General features: G+C 50.0%; 1 protein-coding gene across 8 annotated transcripts in view; it reads right to left on the reverse strand.

The window, feature by feature from the left end:
- The window catches only part of ZC3H18 (zinc finger CCCH-type containing 18), a 52391-nt gene extending 42844 nt beyond the window's left edge, over window positions 1-9547 (reverse strand). For 2 of the 8 annotated variants that reach the window (XM_023558083.2, XM_023558082.2), the window contains exons 1-3: window positions 7684-9234; window positions 2227-2321; window positions 1530-2146 (exon numbers count right to left, since the gene is read on the reverse strand). In XM_023558083.2, coding sequence (XP_023413851.1) covers window positions 1530-2132 — 603 coding nt within the window. In that variant the 5' untranslated portion in view covers window positions 2133-2146; window positions 2227-2321; window positions 7684-9234. Of the gene's footprint in view, window positions 1-1529; window positions 2147-2226; window positions 2322-7683; window positions 9237-9376 lie in introns of those variants that run through there. The other 6 variants (XM_023558078.2, XM_023558075.2, XM_023558076.2 and 3 more) reach the window with 6 other exon arrangements.
- Between the last annotated feature and the right edge of the window lie 16964 nt (window positions 9548-26511).

Here is a 26511-nt window from a genome sequence, read left to right on the forward strand (position 1 = left end):
CCAGAGGCGAAGGAGAAGGAAGGACCGCCACACAGCAGGTAGTCCAATTCTGGCAAGTTCTGTCTACTCTCCTGAGAGATGGTACAGGTAGAAACAAAAGCCCAGGGGAATCTGGTTCTCTGTGTGACATCCTGGACAGGTGAGAAGCCTCTAAATAGATGCACACAAAGCTTGACCATCAGTGGAGCCCTTGGCTCCACGCCACAAGGCAGCCCAGCGCTGTGAGAAGCTGGCCCTAGTTGGGTGCAAAGCAGGGAAAAGGCCCTTCTGGAAAGGCATCTCTGTCTGAGGGATGTTTTGGCAGCACACCAAAAACATGTAAAGGTAATTCAAGGCCTGGATCACACATTTTGTGGTCTAGACAAAATGATTTCAAGGTCTATAATACAAATTGATGTCACCATCAAGAAAACAGTACTGAGGGGACAGAGAAGTTGGGGACGGTGGGGACAGCCCCATCACTTCACTGGACCCAAAACCGAAAAAGGCAGGACAAGGCCACTTGACAAGAGCAAGTGCTACTAAATTATAAGGATGATGAAGCAAACAGTTTTCTAGACTTTTCCCTGGTCACACCTGGTAATTCACAGGAGCCGGGAAGCCAAAGGAAGGGGACATGCAAGATGATGCGGGAAGGGCCCCGTGGGCTGGGCAGCCTCTCTGCTCGCCACCAGTGAGAGTCCTGCTGGGAACTGACTCCCCAAGGCCTCGGCCCATGTCCATTCTCTGACTTGTAAGCCAAACTGTAAGCTTCTTCCTCATAAAAACATACCAGGTAGATCACCTCTGATAACAGAGCTGCGCTGGAAAGCAATAGGGGAAAAAGTTTTCTGGAATGCGTACTTTCCACTAAAAACCAGAAACTACTTTCCAGGAATTCCCACTAAGGGAGCTAGGCCAAGGCTGCCCAGAAGCAGGTCCGAGCCCAGGCTGCTGCTGACAAACCCGATGTGCATACTTCCGGCTCACACTCAGAACCAGGGGGAGCGGGGCACAGTACAGCACGCTGACGGTGGCTTCTGAGGGAGCTCGCACTCAGAACCAGGGGGAGCGGGGCACAGCACAGCACGCTGACGGTGGCTTCCGAGGAAGAAGACACAGGAGCGAGTATGTGGTGGGGACAGGGGTAAATACTCCAAAAATGAGACCCACAGAGGATGAGAGGAGTTACCCGTGTGTAGTATCACTAGTGATATTTTCTAGTCAACGTGAAGGCCGCATCAAAACAAACCCAACCAGTAACAGGGAGTGAGAAACAGGCCCTTGGACACTTTTCCAGCTACCAAGTGGCAGACAGAACATTTCTGAAGCTAGCTCATTTTTCATTCTTGGTTTTCAACATTTGCTTTCTAATTACTGTGGTGACGCCCCCCCAGAAGCAATAATTTTCCTCCTTTATCCCACCTCCTTGCTTCTACTGAAGAGGGAATCACAAAATTAGCCCCAAGGAGGGCCCGCTGTTTTCTGGTGTGCAGTGGGTGGCCGCACCAGGCAGCCATTCCCTCCCACCTCACCCCAGGTGTACTTACGTCAATCTCCCCGTCGTCAATTTCCCCATCATCATCCTCTTTTTTTTTCTCCTTCACGGTCTCCATAGGCTCTTTCCCTTCGACATTCTTAGCTCCTGCCTTCTCCTCTGTCTCTGGGGCACCTTCCCCCTTCTCCTCATCGCCCTCGGCCCCTGCCTTCTCGGCCTCATCGTCCTGGGCAGCAGGGACAGGTTCCTCGGGGACCTCCTCGTCATAATCGAGTTCATGCTCGTCCAGCTCCCTAGTGACGGAGGATGCCTCGTCCCTGAGGTCACTGGTCCGGTCCTCCTCCCCCACACCCCCCTCCTCCTCACACGGGGGGCTCGCGGGGCCCCTGCTCAACTCGTTGGCCTCAGAGTCTGGATCCTGAGACTGGGGCTCGCTTGCTGGGCCCTCCTCGTCGGAGTGGTCTTCCTCCCCCTGGCTCAGTCCCCGGGCTGTGTGGTCCTCATCCTCCAAGTCAGATGCCCTCCCCCCAGCTCCGTCCAAATCCTGCTCTGATCCGCTCTCCTTCAAAATGTCATCGTCCGAGAGCCCCCGCTGCTGCTCCTCTTCATCTTCTGGAGAGCATGGACCCCGTTCAGGGCTCTCGGCCACATCCATCGGTACCCACGGCTCTACAAGAGAGGGGTCAGAGAAGCTCAGCAGTCAGCAAAGTAGAAGGCCAGCCCACCCCCTCCTGGCGCATGCTCCTGACCTGACAGGGAGAATCAGGACCTCCACTCTGCTTGGCCCTGTGCAGCACCTCCCAGCTCCGGACCCTGTGCTGCAGACCTGCTGCTGGCTGTGCCACTGGAGAGAAAGACAGGCAGTTAAACCCACACTAGCACCCAAAGACTGAGCTCTACTCAGCTAAGTGTGCATGAGTGCCACCTGGCAGTAGCGTGGCCCAGCGACCCCTTCTCATCACAAATGCAACCTGAACAGCCAACAGAAAAGTGAGCAAAGGACAGCTGCTTGAATTCTTAGAGCAAATTATTTCTGAAACTCAAGAAAATGTGCATTATCCAATGGGGTACCACAACTGAAGGTGTGCATCGGACCATTTTTCTAGAATCATCCTGAGGAGTCTAAGGCCGAGACCTGGGCTGTGGGGCATTTCCCTGTACTGAACGCAGGTCTCAGAGCCTGGCTTGATTGCCTCCATCAAAACCACCAGGTGCTCCCTAAGAACAAGATTTCTAGGCCTCACCATGGCACAGCTGCACCTGAGGCTCCAACAGTGCTTATGGGTGTCCATGCACCTCAACACAAGGGCCAATGTCCAATCTGACGTGCAAAGGAGCTCTGGCCAAAAGCTGTACATTGCTCAAGTGGTGTGCTTATGAATTAGACCAAGGGTGTTGTTATAGAAGACTCCGTTTCTATTCTGACTCATCTTGATTTAATCCCAAAGTGAGTATCCTTTGGCTTTCCCATGTACGCGCTCCATGTTTTAAACGTAGATGGATAAGATGGGATGAGAATGTACAACCCCCACCACAGAGCAAGGCAGCTCGTGCTACCGAGGTAGTGTGTGATCACAGAACAGTGCAGGGGCCAACGTGCGCCTGGGTCTTCATTCTGTGAGGCACTGTTTGCGATTGTTATTTAAAATAATGCCCTTCCAGTCATGCTGTCTGGCATCGCAGCAGTACTGGGAAAAGGTTATTCACCCCAGATTAGGATGGGTCTACAGAGAGCCAATCATATCTATACATATACATCTTAAGTCATGCTTTTTAAAGGAGAACCTATGTTCAAAGATGCAAAGTACCCAGAATTGGCATCTGAACCTACCGTTAAAAAAAAATTTTTTTTTTGCTGTTAATGGAGATTACAGTTGAGCAAATCACTTTATAAAAACTAAATGATTAGTGGCGAGAGTAATCAGGAGTGTGTAGCAAGGTGTATATGGGATTTTGTGTGAGAGACTGACTTGATTTGTAAACTTTCACTTAAAGCACAATAAAAAAAAAAAAAAAACTAAATGATTAGCAACAGTAGAAATTTACAAGCCAACCAATCCATTCTCGGTCAGTTAAAAATGGTTAGGTTTGAAAATGACTCCCTTTCCGGCCTTCTAAAGACACAATCCAGCCCCTCCCAGGGGAAGGAGTTACTAGCGCACCCTGACTTTCACAGGCGCTGCCCGGCCCCTCACCGTACACACTGTTCCCAAAAGCCTAATGCACGCGAGCAAGGATGACAAAAGCTAAGGACAGGGTCCTCTTGCTCAAGCCCCTGCATCCTTTAACTGTTCAGGCCTGAAAGTGTGTGTGGGTTGGTTACAACGGTTAAGTCTGAGGCTAGTGAAAAACTGGCAATCTTTTTCCTCCCATCCTTACTTATTAATATCAGTAAGAGTAACACATAAAACTTTGCACACAACATCCTATACTCATCTTTGCCATAAAGTTTTTGCTACATTGTATATATAATTTCTTCCCCATCAGAGGGCAAGGGCCTTTTCATCTCCCTAGGACTAGCTCAGTCCAGTCCCAGGAGGCAGGCCAGGCAGGTACCCAGAAGGCAGGCAGCAAATGCTAACTGGTTACAGCCTTTTATACTCTTACTCAAAACCTAACAAATTCTGATTCTCACATTTTATAGTCTAATGGCAACCTGGGAAACGAAGTTACCTCTCAAATCAATAAAATGCTATGCAAATTCAATGTGTCCTAGCTAGTTGTAAATCACATCCTTGATACTCTGCAGAAAGCACCTGTCAAGCCTGCAACATACTGTCCTCTGATCAGAGCAGGCTCTGCACAAACTCCATAGTCTCATGACAGGCTTTTCTGGGGCCCAGGGCAAACTGGGGTGTACTTTGGTTTCTGAGTCATGACTGGGTCCGGCCAAATTCCTTTTTATATTTTGGAAACTTGAAACTAAACCTTAATAAAAAACAAAAGAGTATTCAACTTCAAATATCTGAACTAAGGCAGGAAGCAGGGAAGCAGACAGTGGGAAGTTTATCTGCAAACAAGCTGCTTTCTTTATAGGACCCATAGGACAGGGCAGACAGCTTGGGCTTGTGAGCTAGAACTTAGTCTACTGCTTCCTAGCTTTAGGATCTTGGACAGGTTATGTAACCTCACAGACCTCAGTGTCTTCATCTGAAATGTGAGGACGACATTATCTATCTCATGAGGTGGTTACGATGAGATGAGGTGAGCCTCTGATAATGGAGTTGGCATATCAGTGCTCCCCATGTTCTCATTTAAATGAAGAAATGTAAAGGTGAATAATGGTAACCAACTTATAATAACCACACTCCCGTGGAATTCAGTGCAAGTCTCCGGGAGGACTAAGGAGAAATTCATTCACGGTTTCATTCGACGAATACTCGAGAACCTATGTAATGCAAGACCCTATTATTAAAACCATTTCTGTAACACAACCACCAGCTGTCATGGTTTGCCGAGACACTATTCTGTGCCAGGCACGTGACTTATCCCCTCACCTCATTTGTAATCCTCACATCATATGTTGTTCTCATTTCATAGATCAGGAAACCAAGGCCACAAAGCAAGGGAGTGGACATGCTGGGATGGCACAGAGCACTGCTCCGAAAGCTAAGACTCAGCCATGGTGCCCACAGTAAGTATGCCGAAGTAGCCAAATCCCCACTTTAAACCAGTGTTTTCAGAAAAAGATGTGACCCAAGCTCCAAACTCACCTTCTAAGTTCTTTTTGGGAAGAGAGCCTATGCATAAGTGAGGGCCATCTTCTATTAAGCTAGTAGATTTTGCCCGTTTTTCTTTCCTTGCCAAGTTTTGCGCTGCTCCATCTATACTCCTACCTCAGCTCTACAGGACCCAAACATGCACACTTTCATCTAGATGGAAAAGCCACCACATGCTCTGGACAGACTACCAGGCAAATAATAGGGATGGTCATATGCTTTTTATTTTAAACTCGTCAGAAGTCTGAAACGTGGGCCCCTAAATCAAACATGAATTCAATAAAAGAGACTCCCAAAAGAGCCCATCTTTAGACGTCCACTAAAACCACAGGAAGTGCCGAGGCGGGTGCCCTGTGGAATGTAAAGTTAACTGTGAGAAGGGCTGACGGGGCCACACACTCTGCACAGTCTGATCATGGAAACGATTCCAACACACCCACGCCGAGGATGCGGTTAGCTTCCCCAACCCTCAAGAGCGTTTTCCAGTGCTCACGGCACCAGAGCAAAAGGGTCTCGAAAGAACCCCTCAGAGGGCAGCCTCGTTCTTCACGTCTTGATACTTAATCTTTTGGGGATCACAGATCCCTGACAATCCTGTAAAGGGTATGGTTCGTCTTCCTAAAAAACCTGGACACACACCATTTTACCTCACACTTTTGGAGTTCGAAAACCTCCTGAGGTCTACCCTTGGTTCCCAGGTTAAGAACTCTTGCCCTAAGTATATTGTTTATTATTCCATTAAGTATCCATACTTAACACACTGTAATGCCACTGCTTGTTTGCCCCCACATCCCCCTCCGTGAAGTGGCTGAGTGGGAGGACTCTGACTCCCCTCCGTGTTCCCTGAGCCTAGCAAAGGCACTGGCACTTAGTAGCAGAGCTACCATGTAATTTATTGTGTAAACAGGATATTTTGAGACTGAAAGGGAACAGTATCAACAATTACTACAGGTGTAAAGAGGGGCTGTCCTTTGCACATTGGCACATAGTCACCCCTTAGGAGACCCTGAAAAGTTTACCAAAGAAAAGAGTGTTGTCTTTCCCTAGGAAACCAACTGGACTTCAAAACTTGAGGCTACATACTGCTGAACACCTTTCAGATGCCAACAAATCTACCTGTTTATCATAAGCAACCTGGGTTACCCATGTGGAACAGATGAGAAGGAATGTCCCTGGGAATGAGAAGATGTCTTGAGTTCCAAGTCCTGCTCTGGGCAGGTTAACTGTCTCTCTGGGTGTCAATGTCCTGTTTTGAGATTAATTTAATTTGGCAAATAGCTCAGTGCAGACTCTAGGTTGGGGTGTTGGGAAGAGAAATACACTGCCTATTAATGTGGCTTATGAGATGGGGCCCCCTGGACAAGTCTTAACTGATATGTTGGGGTGCTAGGAAGACAAATGCAGAGCCCATTAAGCGTGCCTGATGAAATGGGGTTATCCGAACAAGTCTTAACCGATATGTAGGGGTGCAAGAAAGTGAAATATGCGGCCTATTAGGTGCAGTCAATGAAATGGGGTCCTTTGGACAAGTGTTACCTAACTCCCACAATCACAATTTCTGCTTAGTTTGCTCTTCTGACACAACCACCGTGAATTGTGGGCTCACGGCATGGTTTGGAGCTAAACCTTCTTCTTCTTTTTTTTTTTAATCTTTATTGTGCTTTAAGTGAAAGTTTACAAATCAAGTCAGTCTCTCACACAAAAACTTATATACACCTTGCTACATACTCCCAATTGCTCCTCCCAGTGAGAGAGCCCGCTCCCTCCCTCCACTCTCTTTTCATGTCCATTCTGCCAGCTTCTAACCCCCTCCACCCTCTCATCTCCCCTCCAGACAGGTGATGCCAACACAGTCTCAAGTGTTCACCTGATCCAAGAAGCTCACTCCTCATCAGCAAACCTCTCCATCCCATTGTCCAGTCCAATCCCTGTCCGAAGAGTTGGTTTTGGGAATGGTTCCCTGTCCTGGGCCAACAAAAGGTCTGGGGGCCATGACCACCGGGGTCCTTCTAGTCTCAGTCAGACCATTAAGTCTGGTCTTTTTATGAGAATTTGGCGTCTGCATCCCACTGCTCTCCTGCTCCCTCAGGGGTTCCATTGTGTTCCCTGTCAGGACAGTCATTGGTTGTAGCCGGGAACCAGCTAAACCTTCAGACTTTTGATCCACAAGATTGTGAACCTGCCCAGAGAGCAGGTGACATGTGCCACCCTATAGTGTCTCCATTCGGCAGGCAGCGCTGGATGAATGTTTGGTGAATAAATGCATAAATGACAAAATCTCGTTACTTAAGAAAGTACCTGTTGCGCATCAGGGAAAAAAAAATTTAAAGAGTTGCCTAATTTTGAAAAGAATACACCAAAAATCAGTCACAGAAAGGGAGTGGTCTCCTTTCCAAGCAGTCGCCCTGGAAGGCCACACACTGCTTCCTACGGCGCTGCTAAAGCACAGAGCACGCGGGAACTTCTCTTTCAGAGTGATCTTCAGACCTGCAGATCGCTCTCCTGGCTCTCTCTGGTAGCAGCAAATTTTCCTCCTCAAGGTGGGTTAGTTTCAGAAATAGTCAGAAGTCATTCAGAGCCTGGTCTGGAGAATGAGGTGAGTTACCAAGCCAGGTAAGACAAGTTTTGGTCAAACATGTAGTATGACTATTAAATATGACTGATTTTCTCACATGGCTTACATATTCATTACCGTAACAGGAGTGCTAAAGACGTACTGGCAAAGAAACATCAATGAAACAGAAACATAACCTTTTGGGACAACTGTTTTTAACAACTCAGTGTCTACCTGGATACTTAAGTTCTGGTTTGTCTAGATAAAATTCAGGTTCATAATTTTACAGACTTATAACACCAAAACGAAAGACTGACTCCTCTATAGTTGACAATTGATAGCATCACCCAAATTTACTAAATTTGACCACCAGAAGAAAAAATAAGGAAACACCTTGATATCATTTGTAGCTGTGATAAGTCAAAACCCCTTCCAACACGAGCACAGCCAGAACTTACCTGTATGCTCTCTGGAATGACTCCACAAAGCTTTCTTCGGCTGTCTGAGCATTTCCCCTAACACTGGAAAGTAGTTTCAGCTTTTGGGGCCTGGTTGGACTCTACTCAAACGCTCAGACTGTAATGTAATCAGGCAGAGACTCCCCTCCCAGGGCGTGAAGTTGGAATCTCCCTCAGTCCAGGCTCACCTGGGAATCCCGACCACTGCCTCAGGAAGGGACCATTCCACAGGCAGTATGACAGAGGTGAGTCCTAAAGGAGGAATGAGGAACCATTGATACACCCCAAACTGAAGTTCAGATGTCATAGTCCCTTCTTCCATTTCCCTCAAGTGGAGCTGAGGACTGGTTTAGTCTTGCAAATGAGTTTGTTAAAAAAAAAGTTCACTTAACATAATCAACCATTCTGCCCAGCAAACTCAGCTGTCACAAAGTAACCAGGAAAACTTAAGGTTTTCGCAGGAGCAAGACTAGTTAAGTCTTAAAGTCTTAGGTTCTTCCAGCATCATAGTTGCAGTTAGTTTATTCTAGGGGCCCAGAATCCTTTGGGGTCCTAAATCAAAGAGACAAGTACATTACTATTTCTAAGAGGCTGGAGAGCATCTCGGGGCACAGCAAATACGTCCAACCTGTGCACACTTTCGAGGCGAGGGAGCAAGTTCCAGGTGGCTCCAAAGAGCTCAAAGATCCCCCAAAGAGCCATCAACACTTGGGGCCGGCCTAGTCCGGAGGACAAATTCGCATGCCTCTCACCCTCCCTTTGTGGACGGCAAACATGTGCCACGCGAATGCCCGGATGAGAACTGACAGCTTCAGGAAAATAAACTCCACCCGGAGCGCGAGGGCAGCTCGCGAGGAGTCCAGACTCTGAGGGGTTCCAGGGCTCCCGCGGGCCGGGACTCGCCGCGGACGGAACGCGGAATCGTGCCTGTCTCAGTATCCCCCTTCCCGGGGGCCCAGAAGCCACGCTTCAGTCAGCTGCCCCCACGGCCGGAGCGCGCAGCCTGGGGCGCTCCACGGAAGCGACGGCGGCGAAGGGTTCCCTGGCCTCGGCTCCCGCCACCGCCGCCACGCTCCTGCCTGCCGCCGCCGCCGCCGAGGCGGCCTCCTCCTCCCCCCGCCGGCGCCGCCAGCCCGGCCTCCTAGCCGCCCGGTCGGGCCTCGCTCACCTCAGCGCGAGCGCCGAGAGCGGGCCACTGCTCCGCTGGAGTTGGGACGGCGCGGAGTAGACGTCCCTCTGCCCTTCCGCTCCTCAGACGCTCCGGCTTCAAGCGCGACGCGGGCGGAACAAACGGGCTCCACTACCCGCGGGGGCCGGCCATTGTACGACGTCATCAGGCCGCGACGGTCGTCCTGGGGCAGGCGGGCTTCCCTCGCTTGTTCTTCCCTGCTCCCTCTTCCTTCCGGCCTCCGCGCGGCCCCGCCCCCCGGCCCGCGCCCACCCGATCACCGTCGCGGCGCAGGCGCCGTCAAGACGCCCCGCCCCCCGGGGCGGGGCCCTGAGCCCGCGCTCTTGACGGGGCCGCCTGAGAACGCCTGCGTATAGGGTTTAACGCTCCCGCGAGCGCGGTCATGTGACGCGCCCTGTCACGTGACGAGTGCGCCGTGGCTCTCCGGGGGAAGCAGGCAATCCCCGGTTCGCCGCCTCGCGGTTTTGCTGACTGACGCCTTCGGAAGAAAACATCTTATTCTAAATATCAAAGCGGAAACACGTTAATCTATCTTCCTCGGATGAAATATTTTCTCGCCTTATCAAATATAACCAGCTTTAACATTTCACCTTTTGCCGGTCAGAAGACGTTGAATGGAGACTCAGGGCATTTTTTACTGATGACGAACTTTTCACAGACTCTCAGGGTTGACCATCATCACTGCCATCTGCAGAACAGCCAGGCGGGCAAGATGTCCATTTCAAAGATGAGTAACCTGAGGCTTGGAGCAGCCCCGCCCGCCCAGAAGCTAATTGAGAACTGAGCAGACAGTGCCTGCGCACCGGTCACCATCCTGCATCCAGTTACCGTCCTGCAGACGCCGCCGCGATGCCCCAGCCCAGGGAGGGAGCGCCAGGCAGGCAGCGCAGCTTCGGGGGCGTGTATGTCGGAGTTGCAGTTCCCCCATGTACTGCAGTGTGGCCTTGAGACAGTCACTCAGCGTATCTAGCCTCCGTTTTCTTATCGGTAAATTGGGGATATTAAGAATGTGGTTGTGGATGAGTGCGGATAAGGGGAAGGCAGGATGAATGAGCCCCCCAGTCCCAACTCACACCTTCTTCAAAAGTGGTGCCTTCTCAGAAAGATTAGTCCAAAGGACTAAGGGACTGCAACTACCGTGGCCTCCACCAGACGGAGTCCGGTACAACTAGATGGTGCTGGGCTACCGCCGCTGACTGCTCTGACAGGGACCACAACAGAGGGTCCTTGACAGAGATGGAGAAAAATGTAGAACAAAATTCTAACTCACAAAAAAGACCAGACTTACTGGCTTGACAGAGACTGGAGAAACCTGAGTGTGTGGCCCCCTGACACCGTTTTAGCTCAGTAATGAAGCTGCTCCTGAGGTTCACTCTTAAGGCGAAGATTAGACAGACCCCTAAGATAAAACAAGACTAAAGGGGCATACTAGCCCAGGGGCAAGGACTAGAAGGCCAGAGGAGACAGGAAAGCTGGTAATAGGGAACCCAAGGTTGAGAGGGGAGAGTGTTGATGTGTGGTGGGGCTGTTAACCAGTATCATAAAACAATGTGTACGAAGTGTTTAATGAGAAGCTAGTTTGTCCTGTAAACCTTCATTTAAAGTACAATTTTTAAAAAATGGTGCCTTCTTAACTATTATTTGAGGTCTTCTGTTGACTCAATGCAGGTGTTTAAAAAAAAAAAAAAAGGCAAAATGGAAGCAGGAGAGTGAGACCTGAGAGGAGGCTGGCAGAAAAGGGAGGGGGCAGAGGTAGTGCTTCTTTAAAGAGCTCTTTCCCTGGCTCCTCCTGAGCAAACCCGTGGCTCCACCTGGGAAACCCTTAATTAGTAGTGCTCAAACATGGCAGTGAAGTCTTTTAAAAAATGAACATTTCAGTTGCCTCTTGAAGGATGAAGAGGGTGACTGGTTGGAGTAGGAAGGGGGAGCATTCCAGACAGAAGGGAATGGCTTTGGCAGGGCTCAACAAGGGTCTTCAGAAGAGTTGGAGTTGAATGGGGAGGGTGATCAGGGAGAGAGACTGGACAAAGTTGGAAATCTGCTCTGCTTGCTCTGGGAGCGACAATCTGGGGTAACCACGGCCCTGTGCTTAGAAGGGGCTATGCTTGGTTTAGTGCCTGATGCCACCATCTTAACATTCTTAGTTTGTGAACAAGGTGCCCTCCATTTCAGTTTTACACCAGATCCTGTAAACTATGTAACCAGTCCTGGGGTTGACTAAGGGTTTTGAGGTGTGGAGCAGAGCAGGCCTCTCCTCACCCCATCTTCCTCCTCCAGTGGAAGGACTCTTCATTGGGGTTCTTGTGAGCCCACCGCCATTCGTTCCACACATGTATATGTCTGGCCATAGTGACGTTAAGTGTACTCATAGATGTTTGCCTCATGTTCCCTGAATGAATGTGTGAGGGAATAAATGAAGACATTAAATACAGAGTTACAGTATGACAACGCAGCAATTCCACTCCTAGGTATCTACCTGCGAGAATTGAAAACACACGTCCATGCAAAGACTTGTACGTGAATGTTCGTAGCAGCACCATTCACAGTAGCCATAAAGTGGAAACAACCTGGGCGTCCATCAATAGATGGATGGATACACACAACGTGATATATCCACACGATAGGATATTATTCGGCTGTAAAAAGGAATGATGCCTTGATGTATGCTATGACATGGATGAGGGCATTTTGAGGGGAAGGAGGAATGATGGGATCTAGAAAGCAGGCTTTTAAATATTTAGTAAAAATTTACTTGAACTTAAAAGTATTTGGAGGATGGGTGTGGGAGGGGTGGTGTGGGAGACAGCAGAATCTTCCTTTTCCGGGGGAAAAGGTCGATACACGTTTTCAAAACTCAAAATGTCAAGAAATAACCGTATGAATATTTTATTAGAAATGAGGAAAAGGCCAGAGGACAGAACTCAAAGAGTTGAAACAGTTGCCCCTTGGGAATGAGAAATGGGGGTGAAAAGGGACATTTAAAAGATTTTATTTTTATAGTGTTTTAAGTGAATGTTTACAAATCAAGTCAGACTCTCATACAAAAACTTATGTACACTTTGCTGTATACTCGTAATTGATCTCCCCCTAATGAGACAGCATGAAAAGGGACTTTTTAAAAAAATCAGCCCCATTGAGGTATACTCCACTTTTGGTAAAACACACATCGATGAGTTTTTTGCAAAGGTCTATACCTGTGCAGTCACCACTGCAATCGAGAGAGGACATTTCCTCTACATAGAAAGTCCACTGGTACCCCTTGCTGTCATTCCCCAACCCTGTATTCTGCCATGACAGTTTTGAGTTGTCTTTCCCAGTGTCACATAAATGCATGTAGTGTGTATCTGGCTTCTGCCACTCAGCACAATGTTTTTGAGATTCATCCACGATGTGTGTGCCAGTAGTTGGACAAACTGTTGTGTTTTGTTGTTGCTGTTTTAAGCCTTAGATTTTTAGACAATATATTTTAAAAAGGAAGAAAAAGAAATTGATGGCAGCTACCATTCCTGAGAGCCTGCTGAGAGTTAGGCACTTTCAGTCACCAACCACCTCCTTTAGGATCCAGGCTCTTAGTCACGGAGGCCAGGATTTGACTCTTGGCTCCAACGCTGACTAAAAATAAATGTGTAACTTTGATTAACTGTAGTTGTTTCCTCGGGCTGCTGTTACAAAGAACTATAAAGTGGGGGGCATAAAACAACAGAAAATCTTCTCTCATAGTTCTAAAGGTTAGAAGTCAGAATTTAGGGTGTGGGCAGGGCCTCGCTCCCTCTGGAGGCTCTAGGGGAGGATCCTTCCTGTCTCTTCCAGCTCCTGGTGGCCCCAGGCATTCCTTGGCTTGTGGCCCCGTCACTTCAATCTCTGTTCTGTCCTCACATGGTGTTCTTCCCTATGTGTCTCTCTTCCCTCTGTGTCTCTTTTCCTCTTTTTATAAGGACACCACTTATATTGGATTATGGGCGAACCCTACTCTAGTATGACCTATTATTACCTTAACCAGTTCCATCTGCAAAGACCCCATTTCCAAATCAGTGCTGCCCCGATTCCTGTCATGCGGGTGCTCCCCAATGTTTTGGCGTTTGCATGTATTTGCCCAGTTTTTATAGTTGTCTTTAGCAGAGTGGTGTGGGGTTGGTTTGATACAAAAGACTCAGTTTGAAAGCTACGTTTTAGGAAGACATTTATGATGGACGAAATGACCAGGAGAGAGCCCAGTGGTCCTCACCGGTCTGCATGCCACGGGATGACAAGGACTGCGTTTGCTCTTTTCTCACAGGCCACCAGAGGGCGCGCCAGCCCCGCCCACGGCAGTTCTCAGGCAGGCCGGCGGGGCCGCTATGCACAGAGGGCGGCAGGGCAGGGGCACGTGGAGTGAGCTACATTGTCCCAGCGTCCGGGGGCTTTGTCAGCTTCTCCTTCTCGGTTATTACACAGATGACTCCGGAAGGCCTGGGTGGGCGTCAGGGACCTAGACACTCAAATGTGTCAGTCCCTGCTGCTTGTTCAGAATTAACCAAGAGGGACATCAGGCATGACCACAGGCCAACCTATGTTGTCATGTACACACGTGCATGCATACATATGCAGTCAGGTGCACGCATGCACATGCACACATGTACACACATTAAGGCATGCACACCTGTGTGGACATGCACACACACAAACACACGCTTTCATTCACCGGAAGCTCGCTTTACAATGATATTGAAAAATTAATGGTGCACACGTTTTTTTCCAGTTTTTTTGCTGCACTTGGAATACTCCCTTCTTCAGAACAGCTCTGGGTGCCCCTTGAGGAAGGCCTGCCCATCTGTGTGGCTCTGCTTTGGCCGCGGACAGACCATGAAGACCCGGGTGTCAGAAGTGTGATCCAGCTAGCACTCCCTGTCCTGGCCATGAGGAAAGCTCTTACACTGTGCCCACCCCTCCTCCCATGAGCACAGCAGAGCCAGCCCCTCCTGCGCAGCCCCTCCTGCCCAGCCCCTCACCTGGTACTGAGGCTAAGCACAGGGAGGACATCATTAAGCAGGCAAGCCCTTGAACAATGACTCTTTATCATTTTTTCTAGTTACAAAATCCAAATTTATAAATGCAGATAAAGAAAATCAGCCCCCTCCCCCAGAGAACCTTGGGCTTGGGTCCCTCCTTTAGGCCTTCCCAGAGTTGGGGGGAGCAGGAGAGGTCACCCAGCCCTGTGGTTGGTAATGCTGGCTTTGGAGAAGTGATTTGGGCTTGAGTTCGACCTCTGCCTGAGCTGTGTGGCCTTGGGCGAGTCTCCTCGCCTCTCTGAGACTCTTGTTTTCTCCTTGGGAAAATGGCAGTGATATCAAAGGCACTGACAGCATGGAGGGGATGGTGATGCCATACAAGATGCCCACCGCTCTGCCCAGTGCTCGGCGCGTAAGAGGCTCTTGATAAATGGCTGCTATTAAATATGTGTAAGTTCTACAAACAGGAGAGAATATCCCACCTATTACTTATAGCCTGCCTTCTCGCTTAATCTACTATGAACATCTTTTTATGCCAATACATACTTATCTATGGCATCAGTTTTAACAGCCAGATAGTCCGCTGTGGGGACGGAGCATCAAGTCTTTAAACACTTTGAATGGAAGATGAAGTTGTCAGCGAGTTTTCTTGATTATGAACAAAAGCTATGTAACTGCACTGGCCCCTGGGAAATACTGCCAAGTGTTTCTTTGCTGGTGGTGGTGGTGGAGGGGGGGACTGTTGGCTGCAGGACTCCTAGGGCACAGAGAGGGTGGCAGCACGAGAAAATGGGTGAAGCTGTGGTCTGTCCACAACTGACCTAGTGGGAGTGAGAACTTCTGCCCGCAGTGATGAAAACACTCTCTGCATTGGTGGTGGTGGTAGGGTTATTACTGCTACTCTGTTTCCTCCCTGTCCTGGAGAATAAGGAGGACCCACCAAGATCAGAGGAAGGGGAGTGGTGGAAAGGAAAGACCCCGGAGTGAGACTAAAAGCATAGGTTCTAATCCTGGTGCTACTGCTTACGGCTGAGTTTTCTCCTGTCCAACTCTTAAGTGTGATGTGTGGGCTGACTGAGAGTGTCCATGCAAAAACCTTCAGTGCTGTGCCTGGGATGTAGGAAACCAGTTACCGGTTGCCACTGAGTCAACCCTGACTCCTGGTGACCCCATTTGTGTCAAACTGGAATTGTCAGTGGCTAGTTTTTTTTTTTTTAGTTTTTAGAAGTAGCTCACCAGGTCTTTCTTCCCGGGAGCCTCTGGGTAGACTCAAATTGCCAGTTTTTCAGTTAGCAGCTGAGCATATTAACTGTTTGCACCACCGAGGGACTCAGGATGTAGAAAGTGCTCAGTGAATCTTAGCTATCATTGCTGACTTCATTCATCCCTGCTGCTAGCTGGACGTCTCGGGCAAGCTGCTTTCCCTCTATGGACCTTAGTGCTCACTTCCTTGTGATGAAGGCTTGGGGTAGAGGGCCCTGCGGCTCCAAACCAAGCCACACTGTTCCAGGTCTCTTCCAAGTTCATCCCATCCCCGCAGCTTCTTCTAGAAGGGTGCGTGATAAGAGCAGTCAGGCAGTTTTCAGCACCAGCAGGGAGGACAGCAGTCTGGGTGCTGTCCATGGAGGTTGACATCTGAACCCGCAGGGATGGCAGCGGTGAAGGAGGCAGGAGAGTGACGTGGGCTGGTGGTGGTAGGAGGAGATGGGAGAGATGGAGTCAGAGTCACTCCAGACAGCCTGTGTCCACCAGGCACGCCGAGTCTTCTGAACCAGAATGCTTGTGGAGTCACAGCTGGGAGCGTGTCCGGCAGCCCAGGGGCGACTTGGGGTGCTGTGTCTGGGGCACTAGGAACTGCAGCTGCTGCATGTGGCTTTTTTCTCTGCCTTCTCCACCCACCTCTGCAGTCCTGACACAAGCCAGGTCCTGGAAATCACATTTTTGGGGACCAAGCTGATGAAAATGCCAGTCAGCCAGAATGTTCATAGCAGCATTCTTATAATATCCCCAAACCGGAAACAGCCCAAAAGTCCACCAACAGGCGTGTGGATAAATGATTGAATGCAGTCACACAATGGAACATTATACAGCATTGAAAATGGGTGAATGGCCATGACAAATAGCATGTATGAATCTCTCACACATAATTATGTTGAGTGAAACAAGCAAGACAAACAATGCTCTGTGATTGTGTTTCTATAAAGCTCACAAGAAGGCAAACTGAGCTCTGATAGTGTTGTTGTTGTTAGGTGCCATCGAGTCGGTTCCAAATCGTAGCGACCCTGTGCCTAACAGAACAAAAAACTGCCCAGTCCTGCGCCATCCTCACAATTGTTGTTATGCTTGAGCCCATCATTACAGCCACTGTGTCAGTCCATCTCGTTGAAGATCTTCCTCTTTTCCGCTGACCCTGTACTCTGCCAAGCATGATGTCCTTCTCCAGGGACTGATCCCTCCTGATAACATGTCCAAAGTATGTGAGACATAGTCTCACTATGCATGCTTCTAAGGAGCATTCTGGTTGTACTTCTTCCAAGACAGATTTGTTTGTTCTTTTGGCAGTCTATGGTATATTCAATATGCTTCATCAACACCACAACTCAAAGGCATTAATTCTTCTTTGGTCTTCCTTATTTATTGTCCAGCTTTCACATGCATTTTTTTTTTCACATGCATATGGGATGATTGAAAACACCATGGCTTGGGTCAGGCAAACCTTTGTCCTCAGGGTGACATCTTTGCTTTTGAACGCTTTAAAGTGATCTCTTGCAGCCGATTTGCCCAATGCAATGTGTCTTTTGATTTCTCAACTTCAGCTTCCATGGGTGTTGATTGTGGATTCAAATAAAATGAAATCTTTGACAACTTCAATCTTTTCCCCGTTTATCATGATGTTGCTTATTGGTCCAGTTGTGAGAATTTTTGTTTTATGTTGAGGTGTAGTCCATACTGAAGGCTGTAGTCTTTAATCTTCATCAGTAAGTGCTTCAAGTCCTCTTTACTTTTAGCAAGCAAGGTTGTGTCATCTGCATAACACAGGTGGTTAATGAGTCTTCCTCCAATCCTGACGCCCCGTTCTTCTTCATATAGTCCAGCGTGTTGGATTATTTGCCCAGCATACAGATTGAATAGGTATGGTGAATGGATACAACCCTGACATACACCTTTCCTGACTTTAAACCATGCAGTATCTCCTTGTTCTGTTCAAAGGACTGCCTCTTGATCCATGTACAGGTTCCTCATGAGCACAATTAAGTGTTCCAGAATTCCCATTCTCTGCAATGTTACCCATAATTTGTTATGATCCACGCAGTTGAATGTCTTTGCATAGTCATTAAAACACAGATAAACACCTTTCTGGTATTCTCTGCTTTCAGCCAGGATCCATCTGACATCAGTAATGGTATCCCTGGTTCCACGTCCCCTTCTAAATCTGGCTTGAATTTCTGGCAGTTTCTTGTTGAAATACTGCTGCAGACACTTTTGAATGATCTTCAGCAAAATTTTGCTTGTGTGTGATTTTAATGATATTGTTCGATAACTTCCACATTTGGTTGGATCACCTTTCTTAGGAATAGGCATAAATATGGATCTCTTCCAGTCGGTTGGCCAGGTAGCTGTCTTCCAAATTTCTTGGCATAGATGAATGAGCACTTCCAGTGCTGCATCCGTTTGTTGAAACATCTCAATTGGTACTCTCTGTGAATTCCCGAAGCCTTGTTTTTTGCCAGTACCTTCAGTGCAGCTTGGACTTCTTCCTTCAGTACCATCAGTTCTTGATCATTATGTTACCTCCTGAAATGGTTGAACGTTGACCAATTCTTTTGGGTATAGTGACTCCATGTATTCCTTCTATCTTCTTTTGATGCTTTGTGCGTCATTTAATATTTTCCCTGTAGAATCATTCAGTATTGCAACTTGAGGCTTGAATTTTTCCTTCAGCTTGAGAAATGCTGAGCTCTGATATAGGGGGAGTAAAGCTCTAAGAACACTGAGGAAGGATGGAAGGAAGGACAGATGGATGGCAGAAAGGACAGAAGGTTGAAAGAAAGGAAGGAAGGAGGTGGGGTGCTGTCCTGCTCGTTGGGACAGTGGCTGACTGTGGTGGAGGAGGGCTGTGGGAAATCCTTCATTTCTCACCCTGGGAGGTGGGTACCTGTCTTAGGCTGGGTTCTCTAGAGAAGCTCAAAACTAGTGAACCGTGTGGGTGTGTACACATATACGTATATATAGAGATTTATATCTTTCATGTGGTTGTAGAGGCTGGAAAGTCTCAAGTCTGTGGGTCAGGCTGGTGGCTTCTCCTGACCCATATACCTGCAGGAGCTGGCGAACCCAGATCAACAGGCCAGACAGCAAGCTGCTGGCTCCTACGCTGTGGAGTGTGATGAATCCCAAGATTGGCAGGTAAGCTGCTGGCTTAAGTCCCTAGAACTGGAGGTCAGGTGCAGGATCCAGAGCGAGCAAAATCCAGTGAGCTTTGCCAGAAAGTCCACATATATTGGATGCAGGCCACACCCCCAAGGAAACTCCCTTTCTACTGATTGGTTGCTCATAGCAGATCTCATCATGGAGGCAATTACATTATATCAGATCTAATTATGGAGGAGATCGTATGATTACATAGCTGCCAAACTACATAACTGCCAAATCACAGAGAATCGTGGCCCAGCCAAATTGACACGCAACCTTAACCGTCAGAGTGTCCAAGGGCAGACTTTTTTCATTAAGCTGTTCATTTATGTTTTGTGCATTTTCCACTATGTGTGTTATATTTCACCATAAAAATGTTAAAAGCCAGAAAGATACTGGGGCTCCTCAGAACTTCCAGAGGTGGGCTATTAAAATGCAAACTCAAGGGCTATGCCACCGGAAATCCCATGCTAACCCTTATCTCCAGGCGCCCTGGTGACACAAAGCATTAAGCACTTGGCTGCTAACTGAAAGGTTGGTGGTTCAAACCCACCCAGTGGCTCTGTGGGAGAAAAACCTGGCAATCTGCTCCCGTAAAGATTATAGCCTGAGAGACTCTATGGGGCAGTTGTACTCTAGTACATGGGGTTTATTAGCAGCTTGGTGGCTCACGGGTCCCTGGATGTCACCTCGAGCTTACCTGCACCCTCCCCTTCTGGGCCTCTGTCTTCCCCTCTGCCAGGTGCTCTCCAGGCTGGCAGGCCCTCTGAATGCTGCTTTCCAAGGTCCTTCATAGCCTAAGCAATTCTTGGGGGGCTGCGCATCCCCAGGCGTAGGCAGGGGGCCAAAGGTGCTGCTGTTCCCAAGGGAGGACTTGCTTTCTTCTCATATGGCTCCCTGCAGGGACACTGCCTCAATGATGAGGGGCACAGGCTGACTGGGCTGTCGTAGGGGAGGGACGGGGCATGGGGAGTCAAGTAGTTGGTGGGGCTCAGGGCTGTGCATGTCTGTGCTAGTGCGCATGCACACATACGTGCATGTGGCATCCCAGCCCAGAGAACAGAAAGCCTCCTGCCATGGAATGATTGAAGTGCTGCAAATTTTCCCCTCCCTCTGTCTGGGAGGAGGAGGAAAGAGCTTTAAGGATTTCCACTGGGTAAGTTCCCTGTGCTTGGAAGTTTCTCTCGGGGTCTGAGAGAGGAGGGGTCCAGGCCACCCACCTGGCGGGATGTTCTGCAGATAAAGCTAAGAATGCAGGCGAGAGATGGGGGCGGGAGGAGGAGGCCACTGAGATGCAGTGGTTGCAGGGGATGGGAGCTGCATTTCCAGCTGGGGCCTGCACATCTGGGGAGGGGCTGCACATCTGGAGGGGCTGAATGCCTGGAGGGGCTGCAGGTGACAACTCGGTCTGGCCCCAGTGGCAGCCCCCACTGGCTGGGAGAGAGGGAAGCCCTGGGGTCCATGTGCTCATCCGGCTTCTGGAAAGGGGGGTCCTTCTCAGGAGAGCAGCAGGCTGGGGTGGGGGGTGAGGGCATATGCTGGCGTGGAGTGTATGCTTCTGTGTACTTATGCATGTGGGCATGTGGGTCGATGGTGGCGTCTGTGTACTGTGGGCTGGGTGTGTGAGCGTGTGTTGTATGTTCACGTGTGTGTGTGTGTCCGAGTCGCTACCTAGTGGGTGTAGCGTGTGTGTGCATTTCTGCAAGGATGTGTGTGTAGGGTATACGTGTATGTGTATATAGCTCTGTTGTGTCTCTATATACGGAGTCATGTGTGTTGGGATACTGACTGTAGTGTGGGGAGATGAGGTAAGTGCGTGTCTGTGAGATGTGTGTATGTTGTGTGTGTATAAGTGGGTCTGTCGTGTCTCTGTGTGTGTTTATGCAGTCGTGTGTGTGTTGGGTGTGCTGGGGGTGGATTCCTGGGTCTTGAGTACTTTGTGTGCATTTATGTTGGTGTGTGTCTGTGTCTCAGTGTATTGGTGTGCGTGGGGGGAGCGTTGTGGGCCCTGTTTACGCGTGTGGTGTCTGTATGTATGTGTATGTGTGAATGTGTGTGGCTGTAAGCATTCGTGCATGTGTGAACACAATGTACTCAGAGTGTGTGCATGTCTGGATATGTGTGTGCAGTGTGAGCTGTGTGTGCATACAGGTATGTGGCAGCCCCCTGGGCAGCCCTCTTCCTCTCCCAGCCTCTCTGATTCTCCCATTGTGGTCTTGCCCAGCGTGGGCTGCCATGGGGCAGTGGGGCTATCGGCAGTCCAGCAGGGCACGAGAGGCCATGGGCCAGCTCTGGGTGCAGGGGAGTGGCTCTCCCTCTTGAGCACCCTGGGGGGCCCTGCCTGGCCTGCACCCCCTTCCAGGTTGTCGTGGGGTCACCAAGCTGGTGAGGAAGGTGGAGGGGGTGCTGCAATGGCTGAGTTCTGCCCACATCTGCCATCAGGGCTGAGCTGGGCTCTCAGGGATGCTGACATGGGCCCTTTGGGTCACTAATGGGGTTAAGGAGTAGAGGTGCGTGTATATGTGGGTGTGTGTGTGATGTAGTGTGTGGTGTATCTATGGTATGGTGTACAGTGTGGTGTGTGAGATATGTAGTGTGCGGTGTGTGCGTGTGTGTGAACATCCCCGAACCCCCACCTGTCTGGTGTGACGTGGTGTGTGTGTGTGTGGTATATGTGTGGTATCTGTGTGTGTGTGTGTGTGAACATCCCTGAGTGAATCCCACCTGTCTGGCCAGGTCTTAGCTTTTATTCCTCTCCTTGAGCAGATGTGGCTCTGCAGCTTTGCAAGCTCTCGATACAATACCTTTCACGTCAGACGTTGCTTGAAGCCCGACTGTGGGGCTGCCGCGGTGAACCTGGACTCAGAGCAGCTGGGACTTCGCCTACTGGCCCCTCGGTCCTCTCTCAGAGAACCTGTCCCCATCCCAGCCTTGGGCACAGCCGAGACTCCTAATCAGTGACACTGTGTGACTTTGTAACAGCAGCGGAGTGCTCATGATGTGCTAGGCAAAGAGCTTGACACAAACTTCATCTCGTAAGATTCCCACAGTCGTATGTATTTGGGATGGTTATTCTTGGTATTTGCAGATGAGGAAACCGAGGCTCCTGACGAGTGATATAAACACGAAGGCCCTTCCCTGTTACACCCTCGCCTGGCCAGCAGGAGGGCCCACAGGTTAGTCCCAGGGCCTGGCACAGTGTCAGTCCCTGAGGCCCACTAATGCTGGTGTCTCCCTGAGTTTCCTAGTCTCACCCCTTCCCCAGCTCCTGGTCACTGACCATGGAAAACAGCAGCAGAACAGACAATCTCAGCGATGTCTCTCTGGCACCCAGTGGCACTGCCTTGGGCATCATTGAGTACAAGGCTATCTCAGTCTTCCTAGTGCTCCTGGTGTGTGTGGTGGGCATCGTGGACAATGCCATGGTGGTCCTGGTGGTGCTGACCACAATGGACATGCACATGCCCACAAACTGCTACCTGGTCAGCCTGGCCCTGGCCGACCTCATGGTCCTGGTAGCTGCGGGGCTGCCCAACATCTCTGGAAGCCTGGTTAGCTGATGGGTCTATGGCACACCAGCTGCCTGGGCATCGCCTACCTGCAGTACCTGGACATTAACGTCTCCTCCTGCTCCATCCTGGCCTTCACCAAGGAGAGGTAGGTGCCCCACAGTGTGAAGCAGGGTAGTGAGGACTTCCCAGCAGTGGTCCTGGGTAAACTGAGGCTCAGTGGGGCAGGAAGTTGTGTTCTCCAGGTACCAGAATGGGACTGGGGTGGGGCCGCAGGGTGCTCACACTGGGGGTTAGGCATCAGGAAGTGGGGTTCTCAACTCTGCCGCTAATGGGCTGGGGGATGTCAAGCCAATTCCTGCATTCCTCTGGACCTTAGTTTCCCCATCTGGAAAGCTGGTATTCTTTTGGATCTCTCCCAGCTTGGATTTTAATCCAAGGAAATACAGCACAGTGGTTAAGCCTGTGGATCCTGAAGCTGCCACCTGGGTTTAGATCCCATCTCTGTCACTTACTAGCTGTGGGGCCTTGAGCAATCTGGCCCATAAGGAAACTTTCAGGAGCTAATAATCCAATCTCCACCATCAGGAAATTTTCAGGAACCTGATGGGGACGGGGGCGGGTGGAGATTGGATTATTGACAATCCTGTGGAGAGCGACACACATTAAAAGCAGTACAGTTGGCTACCATCTTTGAGTGGGGTACTGCTGCCTGTTTCCTATTCAAGTCAAAAGGTGACGCACAAGAGATTTGGTGGTTATGCAGCTCATACCCTGCCTTTGTTTCTGTCGGCCATGGCTGAACTGTTTAGAACTGGTGTGAAGCCCTGGCCATTAGCTGCCTTAGCCAGCGAACTATGGTGGTAGATGGCAGAAAACCCACCAGGACTTGCACCAAGGATGAAGGTCTGGAAGGTCACTGGGATGCCCTGGGACTCTGGGCAGAGGGGTGGCCGAGCTTAAGGATGAGAAGTCATCTAGAGGCTGCCCGTGCCTATTCGCCCTCCCCTGACCCTCCTGCCAGCCTCTGTCAAGCCTTACTTGCTGAGCTCTGCCTATGGGGCTGTCTCATGCCTGCCTTGAATATTGTGCTTTTTAAGAACTATCTGTATGGAATCAAACTGACAACGGCAACTTGAAAGGTTGGATAGGAACCTTAGGGGACAGTGAGTTCGTCTTAATGGGAGAGGAACAACACAGAAAAGGAGGGTAAGAATGGTTGCACAACTTGAAGAATGTAATCAGTGTCCCTAAATTGTACATAGAAACTGTTGAATTATTGCATGTTCTGCAGTGTATACTTTCAACAATAAAAAAGTAAAATAAATTATTGAAAAACAAACAAACAAAGGCCACCTTGCTGCCTGAATCCTCATGTCCTTTGAGTTCTGCTCCACACAACAAGGGTCCAACCACTGTATCCTCCATTCCAGTGTACCCAGAGAGAGTATCTGATTGGCCAGGCTTGGTCAGGTGTCCACCTATGATCCAATCAGACATGAGTCGGGTGGGTCGCATGACCTCTCAGCCCCAGGGCAACGTAGAGGTCTCTGCTGCCTGTAGGTACATTGCCAGCTGCCACCCAGTTTGGGCACAAGCTGTGTGCACTGTCGCCCGGGCCAAGTGCATCATTGTGGGCATCTGGGGGGTCACAGCCATCTACTGCCTGCTCTGGCTCTTCCTGGTGGACCTCCACATTGGTGAGAGCCATGCCACGGAATGTGGCTGCAAGGTGTCACGTAGCCTCTACCTGCCCATCTAACTTCTGGACTTTGCAGTCTTCTTCGTTACGCCCCTGCTGGTGGCTGCAGTCCTCTATGGGCACATTGGGAGACTCTTGATCCAGAACTCCCTGTCCCATCTGCCCCACCCTGGGGGCAGCAAGGCCAGGCAGGAGGTGGGCAGCAAGGAGGGGGAGCCCCAGGCACAGAGTGAGGGTGCGGCCAGCAGTTGCCCCTGGCCCAAAGGCTTCCTGTCTTCCAGGAAGTGGGTAAGCCAGGCCTCTTCTGGGGCAGGATGGGGGATGGCAGGTTAGGGTTAGGTGTCAGGATGCAAAGAGGCAAGGAGAGACCCAAAGGCATACATGGAGAACACAGAGAAAAGATGCAAGTTCAATATTCATCCATTCATTCATTCACTCATTAAGTCAACAAATGTCTGTTAAGCATTTACTAAGAATTTGGCTGATAACCAAAAGGTGGGCAGTTTGAATCCACGAGCCATTCCTTGGAAACCCTATGGGGCAGTTCTACTCTGTCCTATGGGGTTGCTACGAGTTGGAATCAACTCAATGGCAACGGGTAACACGAATGTGCCAGACAGAGTCCCTGGGTGGCACAAATGTTTAAGTGTTTGACTACTAGCTGAAAGGCCGGTGATTTGAGCCCACCCAGAGGTACCTTGGAAGAAAGGCCTGATGACCTGCTTGCAAAAGGTCACAGCCTTGAAAACCCTATGGAGCAGCTCTACTCTGCACACGTGGGGTCACCAGAGTTGGAATTGACTCGACAGCAACTTGGCTACTAACTCTAAGGTTGGTCGTAGAAACCTACCCGGGGGTGCCTTGGAAGAAAGGCCTGGAAATCTACTTCCGAAAAACCAGCCATTGAAAGCCTTATGGAGTACAGTTCTGCTTTGAACCACATGGGGTTGCCATGAGTTGGTGTCAACCCCACAGCAAAGCTCCATGGTTTTGGTTTCTTTTATACCCAACCTGGGTGGGTGCTGGAACAGGGTCCTGAGGCCTTGGCCCCAGGCACCAATTCTTTGCTTGGTAGGAATTTGAGAGGCTTTGAAGGGACCACGTGCACTTAGAGGGGTCAGAGCAGTGACTGCCTACCATCTGCTGTAGAAATATTTCATTACATTATCAAACGGGCATGTCGCACCTGCCTTAGCGCACATGAAGACCAGGCACAGGTGAGTATGCAGTAGTAGGAGCTATTCTTCTGTGAATATTCTTACTCAGCAACCACTAGCATGGTGGGCATAGCTCCCCCTACCTGCAGCACTCGCTGCACCACCTGCTGCCCGCAAGCCGGGCTCTGGGGGCTCCCACTGCCCTCTCTGCAGGTCACCCGGACGCTGGTGGTAGTGGTGGTGCTTTTTGCTGTCCTGTGGGTGCCCTACAGCTCCCTGGTGCTAATCAACTCCTTCGTGGCCTGGCCTTTCCTGGCAGCTCACCCCCAGCTGCAGTGGGCCCAAGAGTGGGCTCCACTAGCTGGAGAACGCACCCAACAGCGAGAGTGAGGCCGTGGACCCCCAGGCTGCCGGACCCCTCCCCAGCAGTGGGAGCCACACTGTAGTCTGGTCTGAGGGTGACCACCTCCTGCACCCACCCTTCCGGTCTCCCTGCCTGCATTTGTGCACAGGCGGGGTACTGCGGGATCTGCCCTGTCCACGGTGGACAGCAGGGCCAGGGGAGGACAGACGCCCCTGTGCCAATGGCTCAGCATCCAGGTTCTCTGTGGTCTTCCTTCCCATGAACTAGGACGTTCGAATGTCCCAGGCCTCAGGGGTTGGACTTCTAGTCTGGACTCCACCTGGGTGGTTCTCCCTACTCCCTGGAGAGGAGGTGGAGGTGAGAGACAGGAAGAAGAGCTTCGAGGACGCCCAGCCTCGATTGTTGTAAAACCATGGCCTTCGCCCAGACATTGTTAATGATCATTTTAAGCATTTTTTTCAGGGGAAAAAAGTCCTGGTGGGCATTACAGGGATGAATGCTTGGTCTTTGTTAGTATCTGTCACCACTAACTGGGCCAGAGGAAAACAACAGTCAGGATTTGATACCAAAATTAAAATTTGAGCTCTCAAGTTAAAAGCAGAATTTTGGAAAACTAGAATCTGCCACCCAGGCTGTCTTGAGAACCACTCAAAGATGGTGACATGCTAGCTTTTGCCAAACTATATACCAGAGCAGGGAGGGCCCCCAGCCCAGGGCAGAAAAAGAGGCTGATTAAATATGCATGAAGTTCAAGGACATCTGAAAACCGTGACAGCCTGGCCAGTGTGTTATGTGTTCTCTGACGGTGCTCTGGCTCATCCTGCCCTGGGAGTCAGGAGTTGACTCAGGGAGCGTGAATGGGATCCTGCAGGCAGAAGACTGGCTGGGAGCACCAGGGAACGCATGGGGACATTGGATGCGTGCCGGCAGTGGAAGGCATTGCATCAGGGACATGCCTGGTGCAGTTCTGCACAGAAGCAG

Source organism: Loxodonta africana, chromosome 21, assembly GCF_030014295.1.
Source record: "Loxodonta africana isolate mLoxAfr1 chromosome 21, mLoxAfr1.hap2, whole genome shotgun sequence".
In the NCBI taxonomy this organism is placed as follows: domain Eukaryota; kingdom Metazoa; phylum Chordata; class Mammalia; order Proboscidea; family Elephantidae; genus Loxodonta; species Loxodonta africana.